The 22,197-nt window shown below is 36.8% G+C and overlaps 1 protein-coding gene across 2 annotated transcripts in view; it reads left to right on the forward strand.

Annotated features, from left to right (window-relative positions):
- The window catches only part of LOC150083608 (NPC intracellular cholesterol transporter 1-like), a 339,105-nt gene that overhangs the window by 16,245 nt on the left and 300,663 nt on the right, over window positions 1-22,197 (forward strand). For both annotated transcript variants that reach the window (XM_090378086.1, XM_090378087.1), the window contains exon 3: window positions 9,959-10,122. In XM_090378086.1, the coding sequence (XP_090234212.1) occupies window positions 9,959-10,122 (164 nt within the window). The remainder of the gene's footprint in view (window positions 1-9,958; window positions 10,123-22,197) is intronic.

Consider the following 22,197-nt stretch of genomic DNA (forward strand, 5'->3'; position numbering starts at 1 on the left):
GCAGTGTCTTCACTGCTGAATTATACCATCAAATTAGCACTTAGTAAAATTATTGAACTTTCTTTCTCTCCTGCCATAATTTATACCGACTCCCTCAGTGCTGTTAGTAGTAGTAGTAGTAGTGGCACATGATGCAAGAAAGCAAGTGTAGGAGCTTATGCAGCATCAGCCAAAAAAAAAAAAAAAAAATCATCACACCATTCCCTCCAAATGCCTGTCCAGTTCCTCCTTAAATTTATTTAACCTATCAACTTCCACAACGACAGATGGAAGTTTGTTCCAGCAATTAACCACCCGCTGGCTAAAGGCAAATTTCCGCACATCTATTCTACATCTGTCCTTTCTTAATTTGAACTTATGTCCCCGTAGGTTCGTAATCTGAACAAGTGGAAGGATCCCATCAGAATTCAGCGTGCTCAACCCATTCAAGGCCTTATAGACCTCAATCAGATCACCGCGCAGGTGCCTAGTCTCCAGCCACTGCAATTTGCAGAACTTAAGCCTCTCTTGGTAAGAGAATCCTTTCATTCCCCTCACCAATCGTGTTGCTCTTCTCTGTACACGCTCAAGCAAATCTACATCCTTCCTAAAATGAGGCCTCCAGACCTGTACGCAGTACTCAAGGCGTGGCCTGACCATTGCCTTATACAGAGGGACAATCACCTCCTTTTCCCTGCTAGCAAAATTCCTATATATCATTGACAAAACCCCATGACCTGCCCTAGCAGCCTGTCTGCATTGCTCAGACAGGCTGTTTCTGCTTCTGTTTCTGCCATAAGGAAGAATTTCTCATCTTCTCATTCTACTTAGAAACACATTCATTCTCAACTGTTTTCCTGCAGCATGTCTAATCAGTTTTTGCTGGATCCCTGTCCATTCTGGCATTCCGGGAAATGAAAGTGCGGCCCTCGCAGCTAAACATCCTCAACCCGCTCTCCCACAGCATCCTCAGGTTCCTTATACTAATTATAAGCCTGTTATTTGCAAAGCAAGTTACGACAACTGGTCACAGATGCGGAAAAGTAACACCAACAATAAATGTTATCAGATAAAGCAAGAACCAAAGCTGTGGCTCTCAGGCTTTCGACAAAACTGACGAGAGGAAGTGGTACTGGCAACACTCAGAATTGGACACTCTCATCATACCCATCTGTTCCTGCTATTGAGAGGAGATCCATCCCGGTGTTCATCCTGTTTGATTGTTCCTCTTGTTAACCATACAGTCATACACTTTTCAGTTGGTCTCTAGGCTGAACATCTCACACTCATATCCTGGGAAATGATGCAAACATAGAAGATCTTATAATCTATTTAAAATGTATTGGTCTATACAGGAGGATTTAATTTAACATCTACACCGGTATATTTTGACTAAATAAACTATGAGCAGACACAATTTTCCCTCAGTAGCCCTTGTGTCGTTAAGCCAAATACCAGCAACAATCAGCTTTTAACTGTATTTCATTTATTGTAATTATTGCTCTTTCATTTATTGATACAACTTTGAAAAGTATTTTAATTTGAATATTTTAATCTTTCATATTGAATTCATGATAAAATACTCAGAGAATGGAGTGCTGAGGGTTTCAGGGACTGGTGGAAGTTATGGAACAAATAAATACATGGACTGTATTAGGGTAACTAAGAGAAAGAACAGGTGCATGTATACCAATGCTAGGAGTATAGTAAATAAATTTGGTGAATTTGAAGTGCTGGACAAGACATCAAAGGAGGATATTGTTCGGATACCAGACACAGACATAAGCAGTGCAGCATTGAAATTTGGGGAGTACAATTTGTACACGAAGGAAGGAGGGGTTATTCTGCTAGTTAAGAAACACAAAATCTAGGTAAGTTGACATAGATGGACAGTGCAATTTGGTGAGACATAAGCACTGGAAAAGCAAAAATGAGAGTAGAAGTGTGTTATACTCCTAATGACTCTATGAGTACAACAAACAGTTGTACAGAGAAATAATGTGCCAGTAAATCAGAATGTCTTATAATGGAAGATTTTTAACTTCCCAGATATTGACTGGAACTTGTGGGTTGGTCACTCACACACTAGCAAGACTTTTGTGGATTTATCGGATGATTGGTTTCTACAGCAACACATAAGAGAGGTGAACAGAAAGAGTAATACTCTTGATCTGATTATCAGCAGTGATTATTTGTGCATTAAGAATTTGCAGATAAAGGAACCACTGGGTGGCAGTGATCACAGGGTACTGATGTTTGTTATTTGGTTTTTAGGAGCATTAGCAACTAAGGCCATATTGCTCCAGGGATATGCGGTGGTCATTCCCTGACCTTTCCGCATCCTCCGTATTTGGTAGTCACGGGTTCGAACCCTGGTCTAAGAAACGTGTTCTACGCACTGCTGCTCCTGCCCACCTGGCTATGGAGGCGGCAGGTACTGATGTGGGATTTACTTAAAGATATTACAACCATCAGGGGTAAAGGGGAGGGTTTGCTTCCATAAAGGTGACTACAGTGGTTTCAGAAAGTTTTTATATTGTATACAGTGGGACAAACTGATGATGTTACCAGCACCAAATTCTAAATGCATTCAAGGAAGTAATCGTGGATGCTACTAGGCTTTTCATACCGATTAAAAAATACTGTTGAAGGATTAGGCCTAAATGGATGTCAGATGAACTATTAAGACTTGTGGCAGAGAAGAAAAATGAATGGGATGCATATAAATTAGCAGGCGACACAGAAGCCTGTGGTAGTTATAAGATAGTCTGTAATCAAGTCACAAAGGAGGTTAGGCAAGCGAAGGTAGATTACGAGAAATCTTTGGCAAAGGATGCTAAGAAAGGACTTCTTTACTTGTATAAACTCTAGAAGGAAAGGGATGAATTAGATTTGTCCACTTGATATTGATGGTTCAAATTTTGATGCTCATGCTCAGATAACTGATAAACTGGATGAGTATTTTTCATCTACAATCACACAGGAGGAATTCTGTAGGGTAGTGGAGGACAAAAGATTATTAAACTCTAACAGGGAGCTTAATGATTTTATAATAACTGAAAGCAAAGTGGAGGAGAAATTGTTGAAGTTAAACATAAGAAAGGCACCTGGGGTGAATGGGATCTATCCAGTTATATTAAAGGAGGCAGCAGAGGAAGTAAGCAAACAATTAGTCATAATTATGAGAGTATTCTTGGAATCGGGCAAAATCCCCATAGACTGGAGATGTGCAAATGTATCCCCAGTTCACAAAGGGGGATCAAAAGTGACATGAGTAATTACAGACCTGTTAGTTTAACTTGTTTCAGGGAAAATAATGGAGTCACTGGTTAAAGAAGTATTGCAGGATCATCTAGACAAGACTGCAGCAATAATTCAGACACAGCATGGGTTTGTTAAGGGAAAGTCTTGTCTGACAAATTTGATTGGATACTATGATGTGGTTACAAAGTAACTGGATGCAAAAAATAATTTTGATATCATTTACTTGGATTTCAGGAAAGCTTTTGATGCTGTTGTACATGGAAGACTACTGTAAAAATTGGATCAGTATGGTATTAAGGGTAAATTGCTACAATGGATAAAATAGTGGTTGAGTGGGAGAAGACAGAGGGTGGTAATCAATGGATGCTGCTCTTCATGGACTAACATTATTAGTGGAGTGCCCCGTGGTTTGGTGTTGGGCCCACTGTTGTTTTGTATATTTATCAGTGATATTGATGAAGGTATGGCAGGATTAATGTCCAAATTTGCAGATGATACAAAGGTTGGCAGGGTTGTTAATGGCAGTGTGCTACTGCAGCATTATCTAGAAAATTTGGGCAGATGGGTTGAGACGTGGCAAATGAAGTTTAACATTGAAAAATGCAAAGTACTGCATATGGGTAGAAGTAACCCCAGAGAAACATACCCACTATGTGGTAGAAAATGAAAAAGACCTGGGAATAATTGTGCAGTGAGATATAAAGTTTTCTGTACAGTGCAGACAGGCTGCCAGAGCAGGTCATGGAGTATTGTCAGTGATATACAGGAATTTTGCTAGTAGGGAAAAGGTGATTATCCCTTAGTATAAGGCAATGGTCAGGCCACTCCTTGAGTACTGTGTACAGGTCTGGAGGCCTCATTTTAGGAAGGATGTAGAGTTGCTTGTGCGAGTACAGAGAAAGGCAGCACGATGGGTAAGGGAACGAAAGGGCCATCTCACTAAGAAAGGCTTAAGTTGTGCAATTTGCAGCATCTGGAGACTACGCACCTGCGAGGTGATCTGATTGAGGTGTATAAGGTCTTGAATGGGTTGAGCAGGCTGAATTCTGATGGGATTCTTCCTCATGTTCAGATTACGAACTGAAGGGGCATAAATTCCAATCAAGGAAAGACAGTTGTAGAATAGATGTGTGGAAATCTGCTTTTAGCCAGCGGGTAGTTGATTGTCAGAACAAACTTCCATATGTCGTTGTGGAAGTTGATAACTCAAATAAATTCAAGTAAGAACTGGACAAACGTTTAGAGGGAATGGATGTGTGAAATGGTGTTTTTTTTTTTTTGGTTGATGCTATATAAGTTTGCTTTCTTGGATCATATGTCTCTACTACTACTCTGTTGTGAACTTGTGCATATGGGAAACAAAAAGAGAGAGAGAAAAAAAAAAACATCTAAATATAAGACTACCAAAATCCAGCATTGACAGCAAATGGTAATCTCATTTTAAATTAATTCATATAGTTTGCTATCTAAGCATCACTCTTTATAATTTCTTACCTATAAATATTCAATGTGATAAAAGTATTCACGTTGATTTAACCTATATTATCATTCTTCTTAATTTTTGGAATATTATGACTTTAATCACGAACTGCCTTTATAACCGAAAACTACATGAACTTTTATTTATGTATAATAATAATAATTGAAAGTAATTTTATTTATTATTGTCTAAAGCTTCAATATACAGAAATTGCAGCCAATTTTACATGTAAAAAACCGATTATTTAGTATTAGTAGTGGAAAATGATGCAAGAAAGCAAGCTTATTCAAAAAAAAAAAAAAAAAAAAAAACTTTCCCACATCACCTGTCCATCCTCTCCAGCAGTTTGTCTAGTTCTTCCTTGAATTTATTCAAATTACCCACTTCCATAACAACAAATGGAAGTTTATTCCAGTAATCAACTATCTGCTGGCTGAAGGCAAACTTCTGCCCATCTACCTTATAACTATCCTTCCTCAATTTAAATTTATGTTCCCTCGTGTGTATGTGTGGTCTAAGGCGCCTCTGTAGCCAGGTGGGAAGGAGCAGCAATGCGTAGCACACGCTTCTTGATTAGACCGGGGTTCGAGCCCGTCACCACCAAATACGGAGGATGCGGAAAGGTCAGGAATGACCACCGCATATTCACAGAGCAATATGGCCTTAGTTGCTAATGCTCCTAAAAACCAAATAACTAACTAACTAAATGTGTGGTCTGAGAAAGAGGGAGAATGCCATCAGCATTGAGCTTGCTCAATCCATTATATACCATAATGGATTGAACGTACGAAAGTTAGTACGAAAGTAACAATATCAGGGGGAAAAAATTTTTACAGTACTTTTCATATCCTTTTAATTTTCAGTTTTTCCTGATAGCAAAGAATGAGTACTGGCACCTATTTTTTTACAAAAAAAGCACTGTGTATATATATATATATATACTATCATTGAATTATATTAAATAAAGTTAAATTATAATAAAATGAATAAATAATTAAGCATTCATTAGAGGCAGCGACATGCAATTCCTCCATATGAAGCTGAAATACATCCATTATTTTAAATTAAATAAAACATAAGCCAGTAGTATGGCAAAAACTGTAGAGCGAAAATTAACATAAAAATAACCCAAATAAACAATCAAACGAAAAGAAAGAATAGATATAAATAGTAGCCCAGAAACCCTAATATAATTTCGATCTTTAAATCCAATTAACAAAAACTATACAAATTTTAGGATAATGCCAATTAGTTATTAATTTAGCGGTACCCCCCGAGAGGTACCAATTCCGAAAGACGTGAAATATCACCCAAAGAGGGTTAAAGGAACTACCAAACAATAACAAAATCAAAATAAACTAAAATAAAATAGAATAGAATAGACTGACCATCATGCCCCATATCGACAGAGGACCACGAGGCCAATAATGGTCATGGAATCGCTGCATTTCAATCGTCATACAAAACATCGCAAAGGCGGAAATATCGAAGAACCAAACCACCCTTCCATTCTCCGATAGATCAACCAAATTTGGGTTATTTTTATGTTAATTTTCGCTCTACAGTTTTTGCCATACTACTGGCTTATGTTTTATTTAATTTAAAATAATGGATATATATATATATATATATATATATATATATATATAATGTATGTATATGTGTATATATGCATGTATATATGTGTTTGTGTGTGTGTGTGTGTGTGTATTTATATATACATATAATTATACATATATTTGAATAACGTTTAAAATAGTTGGAAACGGAATATTTCATAATAAAAATAAAAAAGGTACAGCATACATCAGAGGCAGCAAAAAAAGCATATTCCTGTACATTATGCTTGAAATATAACCATACAAATAAATTAGAATAAGGATTAAAATAAAATAATGCCAGCAGTATGGCAAGACAAGAGCAAAAAAAGTCTAAATTAAACCTAAATTAAATCAAACCAAGCAGGGAGGGAGGGAAGAGAGAGATAAAAAGAGTAAAAATATTGCAGCAGAAACTCTTTAAAATAATTTAGAAAATCTAAATGTACGGATAATAATTCATTGAATTTAAAAGCCAATTAAATAGAAATTTAACGGTGCCCCCTCTGACGGGCACCAGGTCCAAATTTATGTGAAATATCACTAATAGAGATGTAAACCACTACAACAAAACAAAACAAAAATAAACCAAAAAAATAGACTGACCATTACGCCCCATCTCGACAGAGGACCACAAGGCCAATAATGGTCAGGGAATTGCTGCATTTCGAATGCTAGACAAATCGCCGCAAAGGAGAATCGATCGAAAGATCAGTCCGCCACCCGATCCCCAGATCGAACCGCCAATGCAGGGGAATTGAACAGCGGTGGTCCTGATGCAGCGAAAATTAAAAATAGAACAGATACGAGCACTCCAGTGCAAAGCCACACTACTGACAAAAGTAATCATAACCAATTTATATTGGCTTTGCACTGGAGTGCCCGTATCTGTTCTATTTTTAATTTTCGCTGCATCAGGACCACCGCTGTTCAATTCCCCTGCATTGGCGGTTCGATCTGGGGATCGGGTGGCAGACTGATCTTTCGATCGATTCTCCTTTGCGGCAATTTGTCTAGTGTTTGAAATGCAGCGATTCCCTGACCATTATTGGCCTTGTGGTCCTCTGTCGAGATGGGGCGTAATGGTCAGTGTATTTTTTGGTTTATTTTTGTTTTGTTTTATTGTAAGTGGTTTACATCTCTGTTGGTGATATTTCACATAAATTTGGACCTGGTACCCATCAGAGGGGGCACCATTAAATTTCTATTTAAATTCTACATGAATTTTAAATTCATTGAATTTAAAATTCAATGAATTATTATTCATACATTTAGATTTTCTAAATTATTTTAGAGAGTTTCTGTTGCAATATTTTTACTCTTTTTAACCCTCTCTTCCCTCCCTGCTTGGTTTGATTTAATTTAGGTTTAATTTCGACTTTTTTCGCTCTTGTCTTGCCATACTGTTGGCATTATTTTATTTTAATCCTTATTCTAATTTATTTGTATGGTTATGTATATATAGTAGAAGTAAATTGCAATACCTGAATTATATGTAAAAACTACTGAAAAAAAAAACAGAGAACTGATTGTAGAAATGGAAAGGCTTTTGTTGCTGTGGATAAAAGATAAACAAATGAAGGATGATACGGTTCCTGGACAACGCATTTGCAAACATGCAAAGCAGATTTTTGAAGACTTCAAGGCTAAAACACCTTCAGTTAGTGATATGTGATATGGGGACTTTAAAGGTAGCAAAGGTTGGTTTGACCGTTTTAGAAAAAGGTCCGCTATTAAAAGTGTCATAAGGCATGGAGAGGCTTGCAGTGCTGATCAGGAAACAGTTGAAAACTTTAAGGTGGAGTTTCAAGAGCTTGTGGAGAAGGAGGGTTACCTTCCTCAACAAGTCTTTAATACAGATGAAATGGCATTCTTTTGGAAAAGAATGCCCAGGCGAACATACATCACAAAAGAAGAGGCCTTGTTGCCTGGGTATAAACCTATGAAGGATAGACTTCAAAATTAATGGAACTCAGAAACTCCATGAGTGTTTAAACATCAAAAGGTCATCAAAAGCAGGTTGGGTGTCTTCTGACGGTGTAACAAGAAGGCCTGGTGACAAGACACCTCTTCAATGATTGGGTATTTGAAGTGTTTTGTCCTTCAGTCAAAAGTTACTTAGAAAAGAACAAACTTCCTTTAAAGGCACTGTTAACTTTGGATAATGCTCCAGGCCATGATCCAGAATTTGCCCGATCTCTGGTGGAGCAATTTGACTTTGTTACTGTCAAATTTCTCCCACCTAATACCACTCTTCTGCTTCAGCTGCTGGATCAGCAAGTAATTTCCAACTTTAAAAAAATTTACACGAAGAAGATGCTTGCCAAGAGCTTTGAAGAGACTTCAGGAGACAGAGCCATCACCTTAAAGGAATTCTGGAATACCAGGTGTAGCATCTTAGACTGTAAAAATGATTGCCATTTCTTGGAATGAAGTTTTAGCTCAGTGCCTCAATGCAGCCTGGAAGAACTTGTGGCCTTCAGTCATCCATGATTTTGAAGGACTTGAAGCTCAAAGTGTTCTAGAGCAGGAAATTACCACCCTTGGTGAGTCCTTGGCTCTTGAGATTGATGCAGGGATGTGGAGAAGTTAATTGAGGACCATGGAAGGGAATTGACGACAGACAAACTCCAGGAATTAGAGCAGATTGACGAGCATGACAGTGGAGATGAGGAGGATGACCATGTAGCAACAACTCAAGAAATTAAAGATATTTGCTGCATGGGACATTGTGAAAAGGACAGTAAGAAAAAACCCAGATATTGAAACCACTGAATTGATGATCTGTAGATTTGAAGATAAAGTGTTATTTCAAGAACCTTCAGAGAAAGCACCAAAACCAAACCACTTTGGACAGTTTTTATACCATAAGTAGCAAGAGACAGTGATGGGAAAGAACACTATATCGTAAAGGTTGTCTGATACCTTGATGGTAAAAGATTCTCTTCTAACTCCATCACCACACACCACACAACCATTGAAACAGCTTTTCCAGTGTAAGTTAAATGAAAATTACCATTCTTGTTTTTTTAATGTTTATAATTATCTTTTTAAACATTTTGGGAGGAAGGGGAATAAATAAAAATGTGGCACCATCAGCATTTTTTATCTTTTCTTTTTAAATTTGTATCATGTTCTGTTTATTCCATTGTATAAGTACACCATAATTTTAGGGCGACTTTTTTTTAGATAAAAGGTGCATGGTATACACTGGAAAATATGGTATTCAGTATTCTATATAAAACAATTTCCATTATAAAAATCACCTTTTAGAGAGATAAATAGCTTAGTTATATAGTGAAAATTTCAACTTGGGGGGAACTTGGAGCGAATTACCAAAAAAGAGTGTTATTGGGTTCACATTACAATATTTTCATGATACAATAGTGTCTCTGGAACAAATTAATATCGTAAAGCATAGGTCCACTGTAGAGAGAGAGAGAGAAGTAATCAACTGGAACAGTTGTGTTAATTCGTACAGTTTTTTTTTTTTTTTTTGCCAAGTAGTTTCTTTATTCCGTAATGTATTTATAATGTGTTTTCTGTTAGATAAATTTCAATTTTTCAATGTGCCTGAAAGTATAATTTAAATTAAATGCTAAAGAAAAAATTAATTTATAATTATCAAATATTACAGATAGCAATAACAGTGTGTGCTGTGATGCTGAGCAAGTGAAAGCATTTTCCGATCAATTTGAACTTATGGCTAACTTAATTCAGCGATGTCCTTCTTGTTACTTCAATGTTGCCAAACTTTTTTGTACTATGACATGTTCTAGGGATCAGAACCAATTTCTTAAGGTAGGTAGAAATAGTGAAGTTTTGATGTTTAATGCTGTCGTATACACTACCCCTCCAAAGGGTATCCAGACACCTGTGTTTTCATAATCCATTAGATCTCCCCAGATAAACAGTAGAATCAGACCAGTATATAAGGAAGGTGTATGAGCTATATAGGTTAGTCAGTTTCACCATGGCATGTAGAGACCATTGACTGATTTTGAGAGGGGTATTATTGTTCGATGTCACATGGCTAGCCTGTTATTTTGTTCAATTGTTGACAGTCTACAACTTCCAAAGTCGACCATTGGTGTGTTATCACAAAATGGGAGTGCGATGAGCTGCTTCTCATGGTATGGTTTAGAACCTTAAGTGGTAGTACAGGGAACCACAAATGCCATTGCCTACCTTAATGTTTTGGAAAATCTATGCTCCTTGCAATATGCAGTTCTTTAGTTTGTTTCAACAAGATAATGCTCCATTCCATACCACCAGAGTACTTTGAAAATGATCTATAGATGTGAATGTACAAAATTTGGAATGGCCAGTTCAGGGGCTTAGTTTGAACTCTATGGAACACCTCTGAAATGAACTGGAATATCAAGTGCAGGCCAAACTAACATGTCCCACATCAGTAGCCCAACTGTTCAATATTCTGGAAGAATGGAGAATTATACCTGCTGCAATTTATCATTCTTTTGTGGAAAAGCCTACCTTGGAGGGTGTAGTGCCATAACAGACAAAGGGAAATGACATGCCATTGTGAAACGGATGTGTGTCTATATACCTTTTGGAGCCTTATTCACTAAAGTGCCATTTTGGAAGAAATAGCATAGAAAATTGATAAAACCATGATAAAATTAAATCCAAGTTGTTATTATTGTCATCATCTTTATTAAATGTAAAACAGTGCATCTTACACCCATGATAAAATATTGTTTAAAAAATAATTGATAAAACCAGTATAAAATTAAATGAAAGTTAGTATTTATAATCTTTATTGAATGTACAGTGCGTCTTACACTTATGATAGGATATTTTGTTTAAAAAATAATCAACAAAACCAAGATAAAATTAAATGCAAGTTGTTATATCATTAACATCTTTATTAAGTGCTTAACAGTGCATCTTAAACCTGTGATAAGATATGGTGTATAAAACATTAAAAAATTATACATTTATACAGTAATGCAAAAATATAATATGGTCTTAAATGAAAGTTATGATTGACATCAATTTGTGCATCAAAATTTTTTTTCTAATGTACTTGTATAGTATAACACTTTTTTTTTTTAAGTGAAGTTTTCGAATTACACACATCTTTAATATCAGTAGTTGGCATCGTTTTTGGGGAGGGGGGTGATGCATATTATAATTTAATTTATAATAATAATTGCATTTGTAAAAACGTTCTAACTTGTAAGGAAATTATCATCAGCATCATCAGGTTTCAGATTATAGTAAAGCCTCATCATGGTGGCTCACATTTATGTATAAATATTTCCAAGTTGTAGTTCATAAAAACAGGCAAGTTTTTTTTTTCTTTTCTGTTTGGCAACTTATTCCTATTTAAATGGTATGTATAGAAATTTGGGCCAGATGTAGTCATCATGTTCAGCTGCAAGTAGGTTGTGGATAGAGCCTGTCCACTGCCGTGAAAAATGTACAACCCATTGTGAACTGTAGCAAAAAAATCTGGCTGCCTTTAATAATTAATTATGTATATCATCACAACAAATATGTAACCTCTTCTGGCCTCAAGCCCTATTGGGAAAATAAATGGAAAATATTTATTTTTTTATATATGACAGAAAGAAAGAAAATTTTATTAAAATTGTTTATATTCAAAACAAAACTGAACATTGTTCAAATTGAACAGAACGTGAATTAAATTTATTAATACACTCATTAATTTAATTTGTATATTAATAAATTCGTATTTATTAATATGCAAATTACCTCTCACATTGTATAGCCTTTTTTTTTTTTTAATAAATTGGAAATTTGCTGTTGAGTAAAGGTCCTATTGTTTTCATTTCATGATAGTCTTTTATTTATTTCTCTTATAGCATAAAAATGTTTTTAGAATTCCTCGTAAGAATTATAAAATTTAATATGAGTGTTGTGCGATTTTTTCCCCTTCTTTACTCCCTTATCTTCACTTCCTGCTTCATCTACTGATTTTTCCCTCTGACGTGCTGCTGTTTTTTTTTCTTTTTCTGAAAGCACATAATATTCAGCTTCATTTTCTTCTATTCACATTCTGACATCTCCAAAAACTTTATAGTAGCCATATAGTACAAGGAAACCACAGGCTTTTTCTGTACTGGCCACAAAAAAAAAAAAAAAAAAAAAAGATAAGAAATAAAAATTTTGTTTTTTCCTCACATAAGTAACTATCCAGTTGACCTTTGAATATATTCAAACTGTCAGCCTCAACCACTGTGAAGGCAACCTCTATAACAGTGAAAATTCCACTTTTATTCATTTTATTAACCACTCTCAGAGCTTTATAAACCTCACTCAGGTCACCTCTGAAATGGCTGGTTGCCCAGCACTGTAGCCCGAGCACGAGCATTCTGGTCTCTTGCCAAAGCTATTGGCCGCAACTTGTTTCTAATTCTTCAGTTTCATTTTCATTTCATACACCAAAGCTTACAACAATTGTAAAGCAGTTATTAATCAGTCCAAACTAGAGTTTGAACAGGCTAAGAGTAGAAAACTTGCTTCCTGCCCTAATGGTAGCCGAGCATTCTGGTCTCTTGCCAAAGCTATTGGCCGCAACTTTTGCCCATCTCTGCTCCCACCTCTGTGCAAACCAGATGGTTCTGTTGTCACTTCAACCAAGGATAAAGCTGACTTGCTAGCATCCCATTTTTCCTCCAACTCGTGTATTAATGATCTTGGTAAAACACCTCCCGCCATTCCCAACACGCTCCGTTCAATGCCTTCTGTGGTCTTCCATCAAAAGGATGTCAGAAGGATTTTGACAAATCTTGATGCTAAGAAAGCTCCAGGTCCCGATGGTATTTCTCCACTTGTTCTCAAAACCTGTGCTTCTGAACTTACTCCTGTTCTTTGCCGCCTTTTTTTTACTTTCTTATTCCAAAGGTGTTTTTCCTTCTGCTTGGAAATTTGCTCATATCCAGCCAGTTCCTAAAAAGGGTGACAAATCCCTCCCATCCAATTATCGTCCCATTGCAATTACTTCTACTCTTTCTAAAGTAATTGAGAAATCAATTAACCGCCAAATCTTAAACTACCTAGAAACCTTCCGTCTGCCCAACAATCGCCAGTATGGATTCAGTCAGTGTCGACCCACTGGTGATATTCTGGCTTATGTTACCCATTTATGGATTAATTCAATGGAAAAGTTTGGTGAAACACAAGCAGTTGCTCTTGACATCTCAAAGGCTTTTGATCGTGTTTGGCATAAAGGTCTTCTAAATAAGCTTCCATCTTATGGTTTGCCAACTGTTTTTAGTAATTGGTTATCCAGTTTTCTCTGTGATCGCTCACTGAGGGTGATGGTAGATGGCTCTCTGTCTTCTAACTTCTCCACTAATGCTGGTGTCCCCCAAGGTTCTTTCCCCCACTGTTTTCTTCTTGTATATTAATGACCTTCTTCCATTGACTGGAAATCCTATCCATAGTTTTGCCGATGATAGCACATTGCATTCCACTTTCCATTTTGAGAAACCTTGCCCAGCTCAATCAGCTTCAACTTCTCGAAAATCTGCTACCAATTCCTTAAATGCTGATCTCCAGGTAATTCTCAAGTGGGGCAATGACAACTTAGTTGATTTCAACCCTTCTAAAACTCAGTCTTGCTTTATACCTTGCAAAAAGGATTCTTCTGCTCCTATGCTTATCTTTGGTGACACTCCGATTTCTAGGCAAAATGATATATCTCTTTTGGGTATTACCCTGACTTCTATTCTCTCTTGGCACAAGCACATTACAAATATTGCTTCCTCTGCATCTAAAAAAGTTGGTTTTCTCTTTCGCTCTCGGCTTTACTTTTATTCCAAACAGCTGTTCACTCTGTACAAATCCGCCCTACCATGGAATATTGTTCCCACATCTGGGGTGGGGCCCCCAAAACCTCTCTCTGGCTTCTAGATTCCGTTCAGAAGAGGGCAGTTAGGTTAATTTATATTCATCTCTAACAAAGTCTCTCCACTCACTGTCACATAGACATTCTGTTTCTGCTGTATGCCTCTTCTACAGATATTTCCATGGGCACTGTTCTTCTGAATTGGCTTCTATAATTCCCGCTCTCTCTTTCAAAACAGTTCGAACAAGTGCTGCCACCAGCCAACATCCATTTACTGTCCAACTTCAAACTCACAGAACCAACTTTTTATCTTCCTCGTTTATTCATTCAACTGCTGTTTTCTGGAACAACCTTCCTTCATACGTATTTCCTGAAAATTAGTCTACAGAAGTTCAAGTCCAATGTCAACAAATATCTTCTTTCTTCTCAACCTCCAAGTACTATAGGTTCTAATTCCTCTCATGTTTGGGGTTTTCAAGCCCACATAATTGGAATCTTTCCTCGCATGGTCGCCCTTTTGCTGATCTTAGCATACATGTTGCCTGTCTTTGGACCCTTTCAAGAAGCTCAATATCTTTTTTCAGATGAGGTCTCCATACTTGAATACAGTATTCCAAATGTGATCTTACAATTTCCTATACAGTGGAACCATGGCCTCCATATCTCTACAGGATAATGTTCGATAAATCAGCACTAGGGCATCATGGGCTTTCCTGGCTGCCTGTTTACAGAAATGCTCAGAAAACTTTATATCTGTCCATTTTATAACTCTTACGTTTCCATTCCCTTTCTTCCTCTATTGTTTTTAATTCAACCCCAACCAAGGGTATAATTTATTTTGGGTTTGCTATTCCCCAAGAAGTAGGACCTTGCATTTTCTGCATTAAAGCATTGCTGCCACTTTTCTGACCATTCTTACAGCCTTTCAAGTTATCCTGAAGGAGTGCTGCTTGGTACTGATCATTAACTACTCCACCAATCTTTACATTGTCTGCAAATTTTGATATCAAGCCTTCTCTCTCATCATTGATGTCATTTATGAAAATCAGGAACAACAGTGGTCCGCGAAATGATCCTGGTGGGGGGGGGCCCCCACTTCTGACTTTACACCAACCTGAAGAATACCCATTAATCACAACCCTCTGACTTCTGCCCTGCAGCCATTCAGCAATCCATCTTAGCATTTTTCCCATAATCCAAACATGTTCCAGCTTATACAGTAACCTCTCATGAGGGACTGAGTCAAATGCCTTACTAAAATCCAAATAAACTATTTCGAAATTGTTCCGTACATCCAGCTCACGAGTAACTATGTCAAAATAGCCTACTAAATTAGTTAAACAAGATTTTCCCTTAACAAAAACCATATGTGTGTGTTATTCAGAATGCCACATCTAAATGTACCTGGATTGCACTCTTAATCACTGCCTTTAAGATTTTCCTTACCACTGCAGTCAGACTAACCGGTCTATAGTTACCAACTTCATTCTTAGAACTGCCTTTATGTATTGGTGTTACATTGGCATTTCTCCAATGCAAAGAAATCTCTTCCATGTCCAAAGATGCCCTCATAGTTAACTTCAATGGTTCAAATCAAATTTTGACAGTGAACAGGATATAAGAGAAGACAGTGGCAAATATTAAAATTTATGACATAAAAGTCCTATTTATAACTGAGCTTCAAAGGAAATGAAACTGAGAAAATAGTAAGTACACATAAAAAGCTACCAAATAATGACAATGTTCTTATTGATTTGAATAGAATCAAAGATGAAGAGAGTGTCAAAAGGTGTTGCACGGCAGTGGCATAAAGGTTTTACTATACGTCTACTATTACTAAAAAACTTTAAAAAAATATTCCTCTAATAAAAATGTTTATTCTCTGATCCATAAATTGTATGAGTTGAGTGATGTGGTATTGGGAGGTAAGAAAAGACACCTGATATTGTCATTGTCTCTTGATAAAATTTCAGCAGATGGATGTGGAGGTGCATTATGTGACAATAAAAATGCCCTAATGTTTACATTCACATTTAATTTGAATTTTGAATTATATTCCATTTTTTCAAAGTAATTGTGAAATCATTCTTAAAAAGTCCAAAATTGTGTAATTAAATTTGTTTAGGAGAATATTTTATAGTAGTAGTAGTGGCATGTGATGCAAGAAAGAAAGTGTATGAGCTTATGCAGCATCAGCCAAAAAAAAAAAAAAAAAATCACACCATTCCCTCCAAATTCCTGTCCAGTTCCTCCTTACATTTATTTAACCTATCAACTTCCACAACGACAGATGGAAGTTTGTTCCAGCAATTAACCACCCGCTGGCTAAAGGCAAATTTCCACACATCTATTCTACATCTGTCTTTTCTTAATTTGAATTTATGCCCCCTTAGGTTCGTAATCTGAACAAGTGGAAGGATGCCATCAAAATTCAGCGTGCTCAACCCATTCAAGGCCTTATACACCTCATCAGATCACCGTGCAGGTGCCTAGTCTCCAGCCACTGCAATTTGCAAAACTTAAGCCTCTCTTGGTAAGAGAATCCCTTCATTCCCCTCATCAATCTTGTTGCCCTTCTCTGTACATGCTAAAGCAAATCTACATCCTTCTTAAAATGAGGCCTCCAGACCTGTACGCAGTACTCAAGGCATAGCCTGACCATTGCCTTATACAGAGAGACAATCACCTCCATTTCCCTGCTAGCAAAATTCCTATATATCATTGACAAAACCCCATGACCTGCCCTGGCAGCCTGTCTGCATTGCTCAGAAAACTTCATATCTGACTGCAAAATTACTCCCAAGTCTTTTTCATTTTCTACCACATTAAGTGTAGTACCACACAGTTAGTACATTTCTCTGGGGTTACGGGCTTGGATCAAAGTATTGCAAAAAAAACCTTAGGAGGTGCAATATGGCCACAGAAGCCGATGCGCCAACAACTACCAAATCAAAAAAAAAAAAAAAAAAACTCTGGGGTTACTTCAACCCACGTGCAGTACTTTGCATTTGTCAAGGTTAAACTTCAGTTGCTACTTCTCAGCCCATCTGCCCAAATTTTCTAGTTCCTATATCTGCAATAAGGCCTCTAAGGTTGGGATTATTCATACCACAAATTTAAACAGATAGGCCAACCGTTTAAAACTTATTTAATAATAAAATAAAATAATACAAAAGACTGTAAAATAATATTTACAAAAATTGATTATTTACAAAAAAAAACTAGTTTGAAACAAAAATAAAATAAGTAAATTAGTTAAAATGCATTAAAAAATAAATTTAAAAGCGATAAAAACACTTGAAGCTTTCGAAGGTGTCTGCCTCCTTCCTTGCTAACTAGTTTTTTTTTTTTTTTTTGTAAATAATCAGTTTTTGTAAATATTATTTTACAGTCTTTTGTATTATTTTATTATTAAATCAGTTTTAAATGGTTGGCATATCTGTTTAAATTTGTGGTTTCTAGAACCTGTTGCAGTAGCACACTGCCATTACTGTCATTAACAACCCTGCCAACCCTTGTATCATCTGCAAACTTTGACACTAAGCCTGATATACCTTCATCAATATCATTGATAAATATACAAAACAACAGTGGACCGAACACCGAACCCTGTGGGACTCCACTAATAACATTAGTCCACGAAGAGCAGCACCCATTGATTACCACCCTCTGTCTTCTCCCACTCAACCATCCTTTTATCCATTGTAGCAACTTACCCTTAATACCATTCTGCTCCAATTTGTACAATAGTCTTCCATGCACAATGGTGTCAAAGGCTTTCCTGAAATCCAAGTAAATGATATCAAAATTATTTTTTTCATCCAGTTCTTTTGTAACCACATCATAATATCCTATCAAATTTGTCAGACAAGACTTTCCCTTAACAAACCCATGCTGTGTCTGAATTATTGCTGCAGTCTTGTCTAGATGATTCTGCAATGCATCTTTAACCATTTTTAAAATAATGACTCCATTATTTTATCCGGAACAGAAGTTAAACTAACTGGTCTGTAATTACTCGTGTCACCCTCGATCCCCCCTTTGTGAAATGGGGATACATTTGCACATCTCCAGTCCGTGGGGACCTCCCTTGAGTCCAAGGATGCTCTCATAATTATGGCTGAGGGTTTCCTTAGTAGCTTTGCCTCCTTTAATATAACTGGATAGATCCCATCCACCCCAGATGCCTTTCTTATGTTTAACTTTAACAATTTATCCTCCACTTTGCTCTCAGTTATTACAAAATCATTAAGCACCCTGCTACAATTTGATAACCTTCTGCCATTTCCAAACCTTAATAACTCCTCATGTGAGAATGTAGATGCAAAATACTCATTCAGTTTGTTTGCTATCTGAGCAGGATCATCAACAGTCGAACCATCGATATTAAGTGGACCAATCAGATTCATCCCCTTCCTTTTAGAGTTTATGTAAGTAAAGAAATCCTTGCTGTTTTTCTTAGCATCCTTTGCCAAAGATTTCTCGTAATCTGCCTTTGCCTGCCTAACCTCCTTTGTGACCTGATTACAGACTAGCTTATATCTGCCATAGGCTTCTGAGTCGCTTGATAATTTATATACATCCCATGCATTTTTCTTCTCTCACGAGTCTCATTAGTTCATTTGATAACCATTTAGGCCTAATATTTCTTAATAGGTATGAAACTTAGTAGCTTACACGATTAATTGCTTGAATGCTTCCCACTTAGAATTTACTGTTGGTAACATCATCAGTTGATCCCACTGTACAGAATTTAAAAACTGTCTGAGACCACTGTACTCACCTTTACGGAAGCAAAAACCCATTCCTTTCCTTTACCCCTGATGGTAATTATATCTTTAAGTAAATCCCACATCAGTACACTGTGATCACTGCTACCTAGTGGTTTCTTTATATGCAAATTCTTAATACACAAATGATCACTGCTGATAACCAGATCAAGAGTATTACCCTCTCTGGTTGCCTCTCGAACATGTTACTGCAGAAAACAATCATCCAATAAATCCACAAAAGTCTTACTAGTGTGTGAGTGACCAACCTACAAGTTCCAGTCAATATCTGGGAAGTTAAAATCCCCCATTATAAGACATTCTGATTTACTAGCCCACTCTATTTCTCTGTACAATTGTTCATTGTACTCATTCGAGTCATTAGGCCTATAACACACTCCTACTCTTATTTTTGCTTTTGCAGTGCTTATGTCACACCAGACTGACTCAACAGTGCACTGTTCATCTTTATCAACTGGATGCACTTCTTTTGATTTTATGTTTTTCTTAATTAACAGCATAACACCTCCTCCCTTTCTTCCCTGACTATCCTTTCTGTACACATTGTACTCCCCAAATTCCAATTCTGCATTCCTACTATCAGTGTGACACCACGTCTCTGATATCCCAACAATATCCGCCTTTGATGTCTTGACCAACACTTCAAATTCATCAAATTTATTTACTATACTTCTAGCATTGTTATACATGCAAACATACATGCACCTATTCCTAGTTACCCTGACACATCCCATATACCCACCCATTTCACGATGACTGCCATCAGTCCGTGAAACCCCCAGCACCCCTTGCTCCAGGTCGCTACTTATTCTAATAGAAGTTGTGCAAGAATCACCTTCACCTCTGCCTGCGCCTACTTTTAACCTTTTAGTCTGTGAATCCCCCCCCCAAGCTAGCAGTTTTCCAACCTACCTGACACTGCCTCGATAGCATCAGCAAATATTCTTGCGCCCTTTCTATTTAAGTGTATCCCATCCCTGTAGAAGCAGTCTCTCTTGTTAACAAGCACAGACCACGCTGAAAAAAATTCTACCCCTTGAGCCTTGCACATTCCCTCCAGGGCCGAATTGATTGACAAGGCTCTCATCATGTACTAACTCGTAACCTGTCTGGGCAGAATTGCAGACACTTTCAAATTTAACCCTGATTCACAACTTTTTTGCAACATCGACCTGTACTTGTTAAGTAAATCTGCAGATCTCCTACTCTTAATGTCATTGGTGCCGACGTGTACAACAATATCACCTTTTGTGCCCTTAAAAGATGATATATGCTTTACAACGTCATCAAGTTTTGCTCCTGGCAGACATGGTCCTGGTCCTGTTCCATCTATCCTTTTTAGACAATATATTCCCCGTCTCCCTGACAATAGAGTCACCAACAATAACTAGTTCCTTTGGGACCAGCGCATTCTGCCTTGGAGATTGCCGCTGCGTTGCCTAATGCCCAGGAGTGACCTCTGGCGTTGAGTTGGGCAGCTGAGAGCTTGATGGGCCCCTCATTAATTTCTTTGAGGCATCTACCCTACACCTCAAGCTCTCATAGACGCCCAGTAGAACGCTGAGTTGATGCCTGATTTCTAGACACTCTGCACCTGGCACACACAAAGACATCCTCCTTGGCTAGATCATGTTCTGTTCCAGAGAGTTCGGCAAACATTTCACAAGTTGCACATTTTTTTAGGCTGGGATGCGTTGGAGAATAGCACCCCCTCAGTTCTCCCATGAGTCACAGGACTTTTGCCACTTTGTGCCCGTTGCTTTGCTGCTCTAGTCTGGGGCATGATATTTTAAATTAATAAGATCAATAAATTTAATTAATTAATTGTCAATACTACGCTATCTAATTGAATCCTAAATGCAGTGATGCGTATTATGCTATATAATTATATGCTAGAGCTACCTAGTTACCACAATTAAAAATTTGAATTCCCTATACAAAAACAATGGCTGCAAGATTCAAACAAAATAACGGATTTACGTATATTAAGTAGTAATCTACAAACACTTTATCTAAATTAAAAATAAAAATAACCAGCATAACTATAAGACTACGTATAAAGTACAATATAAAATAACAATTAGGTAAATAAAAAGGCAAACACTTATTGCTTTTTTGGAGCCTGTAATTCACAGCTGTAATTTTTAAAGGGAGTCAGAGCCCTCAATAATATATATATATATATATATATATATATATACACAAATGTATATATATTAGTTTGATTGCTTAGATTACTTAAATTTGGTGTCTATTTTCTATGGGTATTAAGGTGTATCCTGAACAGGAGATTTAGTTAGCGTTTTTAGTCTAACCTATTCCTAGGGGTCTGTGGTCGTGTTCAAATTATATAATAACTAATGAATTTAGTTATAATTCTAATTATTTAACTTTAATTAATAATATTAATCAATACTAACTAACATTCCCTTACCTGGTCATCTATCCGCTACTTCATCTGGGACTTTGAGCGGATCGAAAGCCAGTTTTAAAGGAATGTCTCATAATTACCCGTTTCTGTTAACTCCTTATCAGTTTTGCCTTATTAGTGAGATTATTTTGCTCTTTTAGATTATTTAATTCATTGAATAAGGATAGTTTTATGTCAATTTGTCTTTCAGTTTAATTTTAATTTTTGAAAATTTTTAATACTTAACTTAGGATTCGGCAAACTGGTAGAGGAGAAACAAAGCCCAACGGGTAATTATCGGAATAATCGAGTGGAGCTAATGAACATGAACTAATGCTCATGAAATAAACATGAACATACAAATAAAAATAAAATGCTGTACGGGTATCACAGCATAAATTGCACCCCGGGATCACACATGACCATACAGGACCCGATAATTCCTGAAAACAGTCATTTAGCATGTAATGCCGCCACACCAAAAGTGAATAACATAAAACCGAGCGGACCCGATTACCATAAAAACCCACACAAAGAAAGCTACGGAGAAATCCATCGACACCAGAAAAAACTAGAATTTAGTAAATGTAAAAGTAAACTATGCAAAACATGCCCACAAATGCACAGAGTACACCAACAAAACGACGATAATGCACCAAAATTTTGCCACACCAAAAATGTAATCTACTTAATTACTTGTAAAACATGCGGAATACAATACATAGGACAAACCAGCACAGAACTGCACATAAGAATAAACCTACATCGGTCACAAATAAAGAAATACCGAGAAAACCCCACAAAAGCCAACACCACAGAAAAATACACCAATGAAATAG

Source organism: Mastigoproctus giganteus, chromosome 7 (genome assembly GCF_048544385.1).
Source record: "Mastigoproctus giganteus isolate SK-2022 chromosome 7, ASM4854438v1, whole genome shotgun sequence".
In the NCBI taxonomy this organism is placed as follows: Eukaryota; Metazoa; Arthropoda; class Arachnida; order Uropygi; family Thelyphonidae; genus Mastigoproctus; species Mastigoproctus giganteus.